Consider the following 15,133-nt stretch of genomic DNA (forward strand, 5'->3'; position numbering starts at 1 on the left):
ACGCCTGTAATCCCAGCACTTTGGGAGGCTGAGGTGGGCAGATCACTAGGTCAGGAGTTTGAGGCCAGCTTGGCCAACGTGGTGAAACCCCGTCCCTCTCAAAAATAAAAAAATTAGCCGAGTATGGTGGCGCCCCTCCAATCCCAGCTACTGGGGAGGCTGAGGCAGAAGAATCGCTTGAACCCAGGAGGTGGAGGTTGCAGTGAGCTGAGATTGTGCCGTTGCACTCTAGCCTGGGCGACAGAGCAAGATTCCGTCTCAAAAATAAATAAATAAAACCATGAGTCTTGAGATTGGTACCTTGTCCCTGAGGGATTTCTGAAGCAAGATGGAGTCTGTCAGTCACTACAGTATATGGCTTTAGGAGCCACATCTAGCCAGGCGTGGTGGCTCATGCCTGTAATCCTAGCACTTTAGAAGGCCAACACAGGCAGATCACCTGAGATCAGGAGTTCGAGACCAGCATGGCCAACATGGCGAAACCCCATCTCTACTAAAAGTACAAAAAATTAGCCAGGAGTGGTGGCACATGCCTGTAATCCCAGCTACTTGGGAGGCTGAGGCAGGAGAATTGCTTGAAGCCAGGAGGTGGAGGTTGCAGTGAGCCGAGATCACGCCACTGCACTCCAGCCTGGGTGACAGAGTGAGACTCTGTCTCAAAGAAAAGAAGGGGAAGAAAAGCCACATGTGAAGGTAGGCATAGCCTAAAAGGAAAACCCTAATCACTGAGTTCATGGAAGAAGAAAAGATTGCCATTTCCTTTCATAGAACTCAAATGGGTATTGGTACAACCTGTAATTTAATTTGTAAAAAAAATTTTTTTTAACATTTTCCTTTATTTTTCTTAATACTTTAGATGCCTTGTGAAAGGTAGAACCATGAAACAGTTCTCCCTAAGTTCAGACACTAGAACCTTATAAGAGTAGTTGGGTCATATATTTTCGAGTTGTCTTCTTTTTATTTTTATTTTTTAAATAAATAGAGATGGAGTCTCGCTGTGTTGCCCAGGCTGGTCTAGAACTCCTGGGCTCAAGTGATCCTCTCACCTCGGCCTCCCAAAGTGCTGGGATTACAGTCGTGAGGTGCTGTACCCAGCTTTGACTTGTCTTACATTTTTCAGATTTATATCCTCCTGATATGCTTAGAATGTGATAGACTCTTCCTCCATCTTATAATGAGAAAATACTTAATGAAGCAGCTTAGCTAGTGTCAATGGAAATTTGAGTCCAGAAATCACATCTCCTGACTCAGAGTTCATTGTTCTTTTTACTACACCATGCTGCCCTCCTCGAATTGAGTATAGCATTTTTTCTTTGGCATGCAGCTTTTGGAGGGGAATACCTAGCTAGACAGCCCTAATATCCATATTTTGTGTGTGACCCGTGTGGTCTCAAGCAGATTATAATTCATATATAACTGTCACATGCTCAGGCCAAAGCCTATAAGAGGATTGATCCAAAATCCATAAGAAAAAGAGAGGACAGATAAATTTACAGTAGAACAGTATTAGACAATTTACTGCTTATACTGGATTATCTGTGGGTAGTTACCAATTAAAGGAATTGGCTCTTTGAAGCCTTCTTGGATGGATACAGAGATCTCTCTGGGGTGAAAGAGAAATGTAGTGTTTCTTGTTATGTTTGGATATGAGTGGGGTCCAGTTGCTGTTTTTGCCCTCTGAGCTGGGACAGAAACCTCACATGAAAACTCTTTTTCATTCTTACCCTTGTCGAAGGAGAGGCCTTGTTCATTCCTGAGGTAGAAGAGTTGTATGGTCTCTGACATAAGTCCTTAAAATTGCAATTAATGACCTGAAATGTATGATTTACAATGTACAAGCCTGTGGGCTGGGAGTCAAAGAGATGGATGTTGTTATGATATGTTTTTTAAGCAGGAGTGCTTTGGGTAAATACAGGGTATGGAAAGTGATTGTCATGACCTATCTTGGTCCCTTAAACATATCCATGTAGCAAGGAATTTCTTAATGATCAGGTGTAGGAACAAAACACAGATAGTACTGACAACTCATGGTGGACAAGTGATTCCAGAGGCTGTTGAGTTGCAGTCCTAAAGAAGGAAGTGGAGTACACTTAGGCAGAAGGAGAGAAAAGAAAGGAAAATAATCACAGAAACTTGTGCAAGTTGTTAAATGCCTTGTGGTCTCTGTAAGATATTGGTTCTCCTGATTCCGCACTTTCTCTGCCATGAAAGCAAGAGGTCAGTGCTTTTCGTTTCCCACTAGCATGTTGGTTACCCCAACTCTTGGGGTTAAACATCTCTGCAATGACCTGTCAAAGAGTTGATTATTAGCTGCATAAAGCCAGGGATGCTGTAGGGAGCAGATGGGAAGTGGTTTGGCTGCTGCAGCCAGGCTGATTGAAGAATCCTTGGCAATTTTACAGTGTATCTTTGGAAATGTACCACCAAAGTTACTATGAAGCTTGCTGGGTTTGGAAACCTAGATTTCTGAAAAGTCACCTGGTTGAAAAGTAGTACTTACGAAAACTTTTCACTCTCAAAAATAGGAATATAGGGACTTTCTAAAAGAACATCAGGACCACCAAAGATCAGTCCTTGGGATATGTTTTCTTTGCATCCTGGTCATTCAGAAATTTTGGAGTAGCTTTCTAGTAGGGAAAGCACTTTTTGATGGGTATATTAATAGAATTATAAATTTGAAAAAGGCCTTAGGCATGTCCAGACTAACCCTACCACACACAGGAGAATCTTTTATGTATTTGCTTCACAAGTGATTATGCTTTTTCTGCTTAAATACTTTCAGTAAAATAGACATTAAACATTGTGGGTCATTGTTGGGAATCAGGATATTAAATTTTTTCCTGAGTCAAATATCTGTCTTTCTGTAACTTCTACTCACTGACTCTCTTTCTACCCTCAGAGTCACAGAGTTACTTTCTTCCACACTGCACACATCATATACATATATATATATATGTTTTTGTTTTTTCTTTTTGAGACAGAGTCTTACTCTGTCACCTATGCTGGAGTGCAATGGTGCAATCTCAGCTCACTGCCTCCCAGCCATTATCCTACCTCAGCCTCCCAAGTAGCTGGGATTACAGGCTCCCGCTACCATGCCTGGCTAATTTTTTGTATTTTTAGTACAGACGGGGTTTCATCATGTTGGCCAGGCTGGTCTTAAACTCTGACCTCAGGTAATCCACCCGTCTAGGCCTCCCAAAGTGCTGGGAGAACAGGCATGAGCCACCTTGCCTGGCACCATCATATATTTGAAGCTAACAGCCTGTCTTCCTTCAGTGTTCTCCTTTCCAGACTAAAGAATCCCAGTTTCTAAGGTCTTTCCTCTTAAGAAATGGCTTCCCAGTCTTGTACCATACTGTGCTCTGTAGTACATCCTTTCAGTTTATTAATATCACACTTAAGATGTGGAATCTGGAAATGAGCATAGATCATCAGATGTTCTTTTCGCCTCCAGCTACCGTTTCAGAAAAAGTACAATTTTTAAAAAGTGTAATGGCAGTATCACTTGCTTACTAGAAAAAATCCCAAAAAACAAAACAATTTGCCATGGCATATGGAATTGGAACAAGAGGAATTTGAAAAAATATCAGCTTTATAACTTACGGTTCGTCTTTCCTTATTGTTAAGGCTTTTTGAGGTACATTATCAAAGTACTGGTTTTCCCTCACATATTATTCAGGGATAATTGTTAATATCTGAATTGAGTTTTCAGCTTACAAAGTGCAGTTGATATTTGTATTTATAGGAATTATTTAAATTTATGCTACATTGAACTGATTTTAGTATTTCAGGTAGTTTTTTTTGTTTGCTGGTTGATTTTTTTCAGATGGCATCTCGCTCTGTCGCCCAGTCTAGAGTATAGTGGCACAATCTTGGCTCACTGCAACCTCTGCCTCCCAGGTTCAAGCAATTCTCCTGCCTCAGCCTCCCAAGTAGCTGAGATTATAAGATGTACTGTCACACCCGGTTAATTTTTGTATTTTTGTATTTTTAGTAGAGAAAGGGTTTCGTCATGCTGGCTAGGCTGATCTCAAACTCCTGACCCTCAAGCGATCCACCCACCTGGGCCTCCAGGTGGAGGCCCAGAAGTGCTGGGGTTATAGGCCTGAGCCACTGTGCCCTGCTTTCTTTATGAATTTTAATTGATACTGCATTTTTTGTTTCCTTGTATCTTTTTTTTTTTAGTGTTAAATCCTTTTGTCCTTTCAACTAAGTTACACATTTTCATTTTAACCTGTTATCTTTTTTTTTTTTTTTGAGACACAATTTCATTCTGTCACCCAGACTGGAGTGCAGTGGCGTGATCTTGGCTCACTGCAACTTCTGCTTCCCAGATTCAAGTGATTCTCATGCCTCAGCCTCCCAAGTAAGTGGGATTACAGGCACATGCCACCACACCCAGCTAATTTTTGTATTATTAGTAGAGATGAGGTTTCACCATGTTGGCCAGGCTGGTCTTGAACTCCTGACCTCAAGTGATCCTCCTGCCTCTGCCTCCCAAAGTGCTGGGATTACAGGCATGAGCCTGTGCCTGGCCTCTGTTATCTTTTTAATGCTCTCTTCCTTACTGGCATACTTTGTTTATCATGCATCCTGCAGCAGGGCAGGCAGTACAGTAGACTGAGAACTGTCAGAAGCTCTCAGTGAGCACTAACATTTTTCTGTTTCATACGCTTTCCTTACTCCTCCAGAGTCTCTCTTCCGTTACCATTCTATTTTCTAGAGGAAGGTCTTTTGAAACTAAGGAACGTTTTATTGTTTTTCTAGGGATAAAACAAGGTGGGGTTGTTTTAATGGTTAAATTACATACTGGGGATAGTGAGTAACCCTTAGATTAATGTAGGTTACACTCTAAGCCTAGCCACAATTGCAAAGATTAGAGAACTAAAAAATTATGATTTGGGGAAGAACTGTGCTTTAATAATTCTCTATCATGGAAATTCAGTTGGCATCTCCTTTCCTAGAGATGCCCTCTGCCCCTCATAATAGAAAAATTATTTTCAGTACCATGTTCCATTGCCTTACTCACTGTCTTACTTGCTGCTGTATTTTCAGCACCTAGTTTAGTGCCTGGCACGTTGAAGGCAATAAATAAAAGATTTTCTAACAAATGAATAGGTATCTACTATGCTATTTCATGGAGGCCAAGTCTTCTTGTGTAGTGTTGAGAATTCCAAACAGCTTACTAATTTCTTCAGAATCCTAGATCATTTTCAGAGTATCATTTCTTTTTTTCTTTCTTTTTTTTTTTTGAGACAGCGTCTCGCTCTGTCACCCAGGCTGGAGTGAAGTGGCACAATCTCAGGTCACTGCAGTCTCGACCTCCCAGGCTCAAGCCATCCTCCCACCTTTCAGCTCCCTGAGTAGCGGGGGCTACAAGCATTACCATCATACCCGGCTAATTTTTGTATTTTTTATAGAGACAGGGTTTTGCCATGTTGCCCAGACTGGTCTCAAACTCCTGGGCTCAAGTGATTCTCCCGCCTTGGCCTCCCAAAGTGCTGGGATTACAGGCATGAGCCACCATGCCTGGCCTAGAGTTATCATTTCATAAGAGATTATGTTTCCTTTACCTTGTGAGTAACTTTTTTCATAGTTTGTACATCATATCATCCACCCCCACTTTTTGCTCATCTCTTATAAAGTAGGATCTATGTAGACTTGGCATTTACTAATAAATAGTGGTTGGTTGCTGTTAACACTAAGATCTCCACTTGGGTAATGGATATATTTTCTTCCCACATCTACAGCTAAATGGCAGATAAATGTGCACACCTCTCCCTCTTAAATTCCTGTTGCTAGCAGGCATTCACCTGGCTCCCCTCCTTTGCTCTTCTACTGTGACATCTTTTCTTGCCCCTTACACCCTAGTTCTTTGACATTGCTCTGAGGGAATAGGTAAAAAAGCACAATTTGTCTTGTCTGTGTCCTATCTGTGGCATTTACAGATCTCTACAAAGTTAGAGATCCACTTTGCAGAATTCACTGTGACACTACTGGCTTGTTCTTTCTACTCAATTATCTTATAAAAATTACTTTTTGGCTGGACACGGTGGCTCATACCTGTAATCCCAACACTTTGGGAGGTCGAGGCAGGCAGATCACATGAGGTCCAGGAGGTTGAGACCAGCCTGGCCAACATGGTGAAACCCCGTCTCTACTAAGAATACAAGTTAGTCAGTCATTGTGGTGCACGCCTGTAATCCCAGCCTCTCGGGAGGCTGAGGTGGGAGAATTGCTTGAACCCGGGAGGCAGAGGTTGCAGTGAGCCGAGATCACGCCCCTGCACTTGAGCCTGGGCAACAGAACAAGGCTCTGACTTAAAAAAAAAAAATTTTTTTTTTTAATGGATAGAGAAAGATGGTGGACAGAGGAATAAGCAAGAACAGAACTCTTTGGCTTTATCATAAAATAATACTGAATGGTATATGTTGACTGCCAGGTTTTCTAGATGGCACACTCCTCAAGTCTTGTTAGTCAGGAGATAGTGGAGACAGAGTCTTACTCTGTCACCCAGGCTGGAGTGCAGTGGTGTGATTTCAGCTCACTACAACTTCTGCCTCCCAGGTTCAAGTGATTCTTCTGCCTCAGCCTCCCGAGTAGCTGGGATTACAGGTGCCTGACACCACATCCGGCTGATTTTTGTATTTTTAGTAGAGACGGGGTTTCACCACATTGGCCAGGCTGATCTTGAACTCCTGACCTCAGGTGATTAGCCTGCCTCTGCCTCCCAAAGTGCTGGGATTACATATGTGAGCCACTGCACTTGGCCATAAATTGCACTTTTAATACCCCATCACCACCACCCCCTTTTGTAGCCAATCTCTGTTTCCTATGGTGTGAGGCCTGGTGTTTGTCAATACAGTGCCATCAGTATTACATGAGAAAGTGAAGAGTTATTCTACATCCTGGTGTTAGGATTTTTAGTAGTGTCCAGTTTTTCATAGAGTAAACATTTTTCTTTATTTGTGTGTCTTCCTATTTTAGTGGGAAGTGGGAAAGGCCACTTTGAATCCTGCTATTGAGATAATAATTTGAAACCTGGAGTTTTAGAAGGCTGTTTCAGCTTCTCTGAACTTAAGCTGATTGGTTGAGTCCCCTCTGAGATTGTCTCCTCTAGTTCAAGTCTTAGCCCCCTGTCCTGAAGTTGCATTTTCCCCAGTTCTGCTTGTTTTTCTCTTTCATTCTTAACCATAAGACTTTTCCTTCCCAATAGTAGGAGGAATCTATACTATTTGTACTAGAGATAGACCCTGTTAGAGAGTTTTTAAAGCTTTTGCTAGATCATGTTCTGCGTCTCTGATAATGTAAGAAAAAGCAAGGAGAAATGGGGGTATAAGTAAAGTTGTGCTAGAGCTTGCATCTGTGATATGCCAGGACCTGTATTGATTGAGGAAGGGTTGCCAGCTGACAGTGGTAGTAGAAATAGGTCTCTTAGGAGTGGGAAATTAACTCTAGAGGACTCCTAGTTAAGACTTACCATGGAATCTCTGGGCAATTGGAAATACTGTACTTTCCCCTAGGGAGATGGAGTGGGAATTGATTTTTCCTTAGGTCCAATGTAACTTGGTTAGAAATACAGTTGAACCTGTTTGTCATGTCTGTTGTGATATGATAGCCCCATAGGAAGGGTCTGTTTTTGTGTGGGAGTTTATTTCAGGCGTCTCTTGCCTGTATTGTTTCTTTTAACAGCTTTTTAAATTTTCTTTTTCCAGCAATGATGTTGTCCACTGGGCATGTACTGACCAATGTGGCAGGTCTGAGAACATAGCTGAAGCTGAAAATAGGAAAGCTGGGGGCAAGGAAGAGCCTTGAATCTTGAGGTGGGACGTTGACTCTAAGATGTCCTTGAGCAGTGGAGCCTCCGGAGGGAAAGGAGTGGATGCAAACCCGGTTGAGACATACGACAGTGGGGATGAATGGGACATTGGAGTAGGGAATCTCATCATTGACCTGGACGCCGATCTGGAAAAGGACCAGCAGAAACTGGAAATGTCAGGCTCAAAGGAGGTGGGGATACCGGCTCCCAATGCTGTGGCCACACTACCAGACAACATCAAGTTTGTGACCCCAGTGCCAGGTCCTCAAGGGAAGGAAGGCAAATCAAAATCCAAAAGGAATAAGAGTGGCAAAGACACTAGCAAACCCACTCCAGGGACTTCCCTGTTCACTCCAAGTGAGGGGGCAGCTAGCAAGAAAGAGGTGCAGGGGCGCTCAGGAGATGGTGCCAATGCTGGAGGCCTGGTTGCTGCTATTGCTCCCAAGGGCTCAGAGAAGGCGGCTAAGGCATCCCGCAGTGTAGCCGGTTCCAAAAAGGAGAAGGAGAACAGCTCATCTAAGAGCAAGAAGGAGAGAAGCGAAGGAGTGGGGACTTGTTCAGAAAAGGATCCTGGGGTCCTCCAGCCAGTTCCCTTGGGAGGACGGGGTGGTCAGTATGATGGAAGTGCAGGGGTGGATACAGGAGCTGTGGAGCCACTTGGGAGTATAGCTATTGAGCCTGGGGCAGCGCTCAATCCTTTGGGAACTAAACCGGAGCCAGAGGAAGGGGAGAATGAGTGTCGCCCGCTAAAGAAAGTCAAGTCTGAAAAGGTAAGAGGTGGCCAGATATGGCTGCCCACTGACTGCCAGTCAGAACTGCCCTGGACTAACTGCCAAATACTATGTGTACTCTGTGGGAGGCTCATTAGTGTGTGGGTAATGACCAATTACAAGGTCAGAGCAGCTGGTAATGATAATGTGGTTTTCTTCCAAATTAGAGGATTCCCCTACAGACTCATTTACAGCAGGCCTGGACATTTTGGAACAGGATATTTGTTGTTGGGGGCAGCTACTTTGTAGAATGAACTTTCTGTAGTCTGAGTTGAGACCTTCCCACCTTGTCTTTGCCCACCTCAGACACTTGTTGGTAGAGATTGGCATCAGACCTTTATTTGTTTCCCAGCTTGACTGGCATTTCATCATCAGACTCATAATAGTTGATAAACAATACGCCTTTGGTGATAATGTAGATTGAGTACGGTTCTTGATGTTCTTGATGGGATAAATGGTGCTGTTGGGTCTCTGGTAGAACAAAGGGCTAAATTTCATGGCATATCTACGAAGTGTTCTATTGCCAGCTACCAAAGAGCAAAGGGGCACATTTTGGGGGCAAGAGGTACTCATTGTACTTTGAGGTACTTAGATCTTATGAGTTATTGTTGTGGTTATGACAGTTTGGCCTAGGAAGAGATTGGCCATTAGAGGTGTAGCTTCATGCCAGGTATCTCCCACAACTATTAGGAATCAAAGTCTCCTCGTGGTTTAATAGCTGCCAACAGTGTAATGATACCTTGCCTTCTGCTTGACTTGGAAGGACAGGTGCCTGCAGCCCCAGGAGGGGTTAGAACTGAGTCCCTCCTCTGGGAAGATGATCTTAGTTCATGCTTTAGCAAATGGAACTTGCAGGGCTGGAGGAGAATGGGTGTGAGTCTAGGGTCAGCTCAGGCAGCATTAAACTTCAGCAGCTTATTCCTGCAAAACAGTGGCCTTGTGGTGAGCTGTTCATTGGCTCTTGATTTTCTGCTCTGTGCTCTGCTCATCCTGTGCTTTCAGCTGATCCCAGCAGATGCAGTATAAATTGATTTCTCTGTAATTAGATCAGCTGCAGCAGGGAATACCTATTTCCATATGTAAGTGTTAATAAATAAAGGCTGGATGTGTATGTTTGGGTGGTGGTGCCCTCTTAGTGCCTGTATTCCAGTGGTAGCCCATGCTTTCTTTGCTGTCGGTATTTTGGTCTTTGCCTCTGGCACATCTGTAGCTCTTAGCAACATCTGGGCTTCTCCAGTAGCAGGTCTGTGAGTTTCTTCCACTAATAATACAGTGGCTCATTCCCTTTTACCAGTGGCAGCTGCCAGAGAGGCTGCCTGTGTTTAGGTGGCAGATGCTATAGTCCACTTCAGCAGAGTCAGGTTCCAGCTGGTTACTAGCTTGGCTCATCCTGTGCTGGCTGTGATTTGCTATTTTCTCTCGGGTACAGATGGATAATACTGTTTTAAAGAGGCTTAGGAGTACTAGCAGTTGTTGCTTCTGTTCCAGGCCCATTAGACTGTTCCCTACATCTGGCTTCAAGAAACTCTTGCCATATATCCATATTCATAATCATTATTCTTCCTGTGCTAAAAAGTACTTCTGAGGATGACCTTCATTCTCCTATCTAAATTTTAGAGTACTTATGTTGCAACCTTCTAAGCCCAGTGGTAGTCTGTGGATGAAAGGATTAATATTGCTTAGCTTTATGTTGGATTTAAGTGTAAATGTCCATGATTGTCTCTAACAGAGAAGCAAATGGAACCCATTTTCTCACATAGAGGTGCAGGGACTGATTGGGTGGCTGCCCTTCAGATTATAATTGGGCTGAAAGATGCAGTATGTTCAGCTAAGAATACATCTTGGTGCCAGGGAGTTTTGTCCCTTAATAATGTTGCTTTGCCATATAAGCTTTGCCTCCCAGGGAGACTGTGAGAATGGGGCAGCAGAATGAGAAAGAAAAGGGAAAGAGACTGTGCTTCAGTTTTTGAAAGATAGAGAAAATTGCTGGCAATTACTTTTAGAAGCAGAAAATTTGCTATTCAGTTTCATGTAACCATAAGCAAGAACCTGCTTTCTCAATTCCTTCCCCTGTTCCCTCAACCCTTTTGGACAGTCTGGTCCTGGGGGTGCCTTTCCATATTACCTTTGGCTATTGAAATAAATAATTATTTAAATAAATGTTTGGAAGTTGCTAGGAGATTAAAACATGCTGTGCAGGGAGAGAACATTTCTGGACTGGGAGGAGCAGAAGAGGCAAGTTAAAGGAAAGGAAGTTAGGAACCATGCAGAGGAGCGGTTTTTGAGAAACAACAATCTCCGGTTTGGGGCATAATAGGTGCTCAGTGAGTATTTGATGATTAGTACTATAATTTATAAGCAAAGTCTTTGAAAACTTCTTTAAAATTTTCTCTCTGAGAAATGGGCTTGCCTGTGGTTTGGGACGTTTCTATGTAGGGATAACCAACAGAACCAAAATAGCAAAACAGATGTTTTGATATAATCTAAGAATTGCATCCTCTCAACTGGGAACTGTCATGAAGAGGAAGAACTCATAAAATTTGGGAAGTTTCTTGACTGAAGTCTGTGGTGCAGAGTAGCAGTGTTGACTACTAGCCAATGAGGAAGATTTGAATATTGAAATTACTGGCTGGGCCTGGTGACTCATGCCTGTAATCCCAGCACTTTGGGAGGCCTAGGTGGGCAGATTGCTTAAGCTCAGGAGTTTGAGACCAGCCTAGGCAACATGGTGAAACCCTGTCTCTACAAAAACTACAAAAATTAGCCGGGCATTGGTGGTGTGCACCCGTAATCCCAGCTACTGGGGAGGCTGAGGTGGAAGGATAGCTTGAGCCTGCGAGGTGGAGGTTGCATTGAGCTGAGATGGCACCACTGGACTCCAGCCTAGGCAATAGAGCCAGACCTTGTCTCAAAAAAAAAAAAGAGAGAAAGAGAGAAATTATCTATCTCATGTTCTTCTTTGTGAAGGTAGATATCTCAGGCTATGGCCTGGGAAATTTTCTGTCAGACAAGGATGTGGATTTCCCTTCATGGGATCCCACTTTTGCTCGACCATACCTTCCTCTGACAGAGTGAGCTCTGTGCTGTTTCCCAGAGTTCTAGGAGAGACCAGAGATGGCTCTTAGCAACTGCTGCTGCTCTGAATTGTTATTGAACACTTCTGCCTCATACTTCCTGCCAGCTGAAGAGATGGGGGAGGGAATGTTGAGGAATAAACAAGACAGAGCCTTCCGGCTCTTGCCTGTTCCCTTGCCTTTAGTTTGATTGATGGATTGTTAAGTTAGGGATGGAAGGGGAGGTAGGGAGGAGGGCAGGCGCCTGTCTGAGTGTCCTGAGCTTAGTGCTTACGTCGCCACTCTGACAGGCAAGAAAAAAGGAATTTACAAACCACAGATGGCAATGATCTATCTGTGCTGACTTTGTCAGGGCTTATGACCAGGAGTTTAAGGTGAGACTCCTTCTTTTCCCCCAAATCATATAAAATAGCCAAGTAGGCTCTAGTAGTTAAAGAAAGGATCTAGAAGTTTCTAACCAGAAGCTCCCCCTCACATGTCTTTAGCTGCTGCTTTTGATCTTGCAAGGTAGGAACACTGCACTTTGCTTTTCCCGTGTTTGAATGTCAGCTTCTGCTGCTTTCAGAATGCTGCATATATTTACCACTTCCCCCATTAGTTTAGGATACAAAGAAAACCATAAAGTGTGCTCTTTGCTCTTTCAACTTCTGATCATGCATGCTATCATATCCTGTGTTCTTAAGAGCATCTTCCTTTGCCGTTGGTTTTGTATTCCTGCCCTAATTTGTGCCTTCTAGCTCAGTTCTCTTGTATTGTAGTCCCTCATTGCCTAACCAAGGTCAGGTCTCTTTTATTCCTTCTGATCCAAGGCTTTCTTAATGCCTTCTTCCACTAGCTGTTATTTCTCAGCTATTGATGGCAGAGCAGTCAGCTTTGCTTCCTGAAACCAAATGCCCTCAAGATTTTCCTTCATGGAAAACATTAAAAAGAAGTTGATATTTATGTGGGACAGAGTTGCATTCTGTAACTACAAGCTTAATTTATTTTTTCATTCAGAAACTCTGTTTTCCTTCTAGGTGTTGTAATTCAAGGCAGTCCCAGAGAAAGATTATCTTGTCCAATTTCCTCATTTTATAGCAGAAACTAAGACCAGTGAAGTCCTGTGACTTGCTTAGCATCTCACAGGTAGTCACTGGCAAAGCCAGATTTGTAGACACCAAATTCTTATGGCATGTTGTTACTCTGGGATTCTTAACAAATCTTTAACTGTCAGGAAGGATTCTCAATTTTCCCACTTTATTTGTTATTTTCTTAGTATTATTATTTTCGAGATGGAGACTCACTCTGTCACCCAGGCTGGAGTGCAGTGGCACGATCTCGGCTCATTGCAGCCTCTGCCTCTGATTCAAGCGATTCTCCTGCCTTAGCTCCCCGAGTAGCTGGGATTACAAGTGCATACCACCATGCCTGGCTAGTTTTTTTTTTTTTTTTAATTTTAGTAGGGATAGGGGTTCACCATGTTGGCCAGGCTGGTCTCAAATTCCTGACTTCAAGTGATCCACCTGCTTCGGCCTCCCAGAGTGCTGAGATTACAGGCATGAGCCACCACACCCAGCCTATTTGCTTATTTTTAAGGCAGGGTCTCGCTATGTTGCCAATGCTGATCTTGAACTCCTGGGCTTATGCACTTCTGCCTTGGCCTCACTTATGCACTTCTGCCTTGGCCTCACTTACGCACTTCTGCCTTGGCCTCGCAAGTAGCTGGGACTACAAGTGTGTGCCACCACACCGAGCCATTTTTTCAATGTAAAGACTACCTTGAAACATTAGATGGAAATGCTTACATACTCCAAAATTGCTTTTACCCCAAAACTGCTTTCACTTGTTTTTCACAGTGACTTTAACTTTGTAGACACTCAATAAACAAAGGATCTTTGGGTTTCGGATTTTAGGTAAGGTAATGAATGATGTTTGCAAAGAATAACCATTACAGCTGGCACTGAACCTATCCTGTTATTTATAAAGAAGGAAAGTTACTTTAAAACTGCTACTTTGAGCTTGACTACTTATGATATATGTGTGTGTGTTCTGGAATATTTCATCCAGCCAAATTTTCATTGTAATAATTGAGGAATAGTTCTTTCTTTACTTGGCAATTGCAGGTAAGAAAAAAACCCTGTTCTAGTGCTTCTTCCTTGGACACATCACTAATAGGCAGACCTTCAAATGTATTGTGGATATTACTAAGTATTTTGTAGAGAAGATATACTGTTGGCTAATTGTTATCACTTTTCATTCAGTCAGTACATTAATTGAATGCATTTTAGATACTAGGTTTTCTACTTGGTACTGGGTATACACTGGTAAATAAAACAGAGATGGTCTCTGCTTTTTGAGGAGCTTACAGTTTACCATCTACAGCAGAGTTCCTAAAAGTGTGTCCCATAAAACCATGTACATCACCAGAGTATCAAAAATGCACATTCTTGGACCCTACCCTAGATATGCCGAATAAGTTTTTGGGGTAAGGGCCCAGAAATCTGTACTTCCAGAAGTCTCTCCAGATAATTGCTATATACATCAAAGTTTGAGAACCTTTGTGAATTTTCCTTTCAAGGTAAGTATTCGGGGCCACTTCTCATTTAAAACACCAGCCTTCTAAACTTGAATTTCACATCAACTCTTATGTATAATTTAGTGGCTAAAAGCGTAAACTCTAGCCAGGCCTCCTGGCTTGAGCCTGGGAGGTTGAGGCTGCAGTAGTGAGCTGTGATCGCACTAGTGCACTCCAGCCTGGGCAACAGAGTGAGACTCCGTCTCAAAAAAATAATAATAATAAATTTTTTAAAAAGTGTGAACTCTGGAGCCAGACTACCTGGCTTTGTTTCCTACCTTTGCACTTATTTACTGAGTGATCTTGACCAAGTTTCTTAATTGTTCTTCCTCAGTTTTCTTATCTGCAAAATGAGAGAAATAGCACCTACATAAGTTCGTATTTATTTATTTATTTATGAGAGGGAGTCTCACTCTGCCGCCCAGGCTGGAGTGCAGTGGTGCAGTCTCTGCTCATTGCAACCTCTGCCTTAACCTCCAGAGTAGCTGGGATTACAGGCATGCACCACCATGCCTGGCTAATTTTTGTATTTTTAGTAGAGACAGGGTTTCGTTGTGTTGGCCAGGCTGGTGTCGAGCTCCTGGGCTCAAGTGATCCACCCGCCTTGGCATCCCAAAGTGCTGGGATTACAGGCATGAGCCGTCACACCCAGCCTTTAAGTTTGTCTTTAGGCCGGGCGCGGTGGCTCACGCCTATAATCCCAGCACTTTGGGAGGCCAAGGCGGGTGGATCACCTGAGGTCGGGAGTTCGAGACCAGCCTGACCAACATGGAGAAACCCTGTCTCTACTAAAAATACAAAATTAGCCGGGCGTGGTGGTGCATGCTTGTAGTCCCAGCTACTCAGGAGGCTGAGGCAGGAGAATCACTTGAACCCGGGAGGCAGAGGTTGCAGTGAGCTGAGATTGTGCTGT

The 15,133-nt window shown here is 43.2% G+C and overlaps 1 protein-coding gene across 2 annotated transcripts in view; it reads left to right on the forward strand.

The window, feature by feature from the left end:
- The window catches only part of ZNF609 (zinc finger protein 609), a 224,708-nt gene that overhangs the window by 31,021 nt on the left and 178,554 nt on the right, over positions 1 to 15,133 (forward strand). For both annotated transcript variants that reach the window (XM_034938917.4, XM_055098315.2), the window contains exon 2: positions 7,719 to 8,592. In XM_034938917.4, coding sequence (XP_034794808.1) covers positions 7,846 to 8,592 — 747 coding nt within the window. In that variant the 5' untranslated portion in view covers positions 7,719 to 7,845. The remainder of the gene's footprint in view (positions 1 to 7,718; positions 8,593 to 15,133) is intronic.

Source organism: Pan paniscus, chromosome 16 (assembly GCF_029289425.2).
Source record: "Pan paniscus chromosome 16, NHGRI_mPanPan1-v2.0_pri, whole genome shotgun sequence".
Classification (NCBI taxonomy): domain Eukaryota; kingdom Metazoa; phylum Chordata; class Mammalia; order Primates; family Hominidae; genus Pan; species Pan paniscus.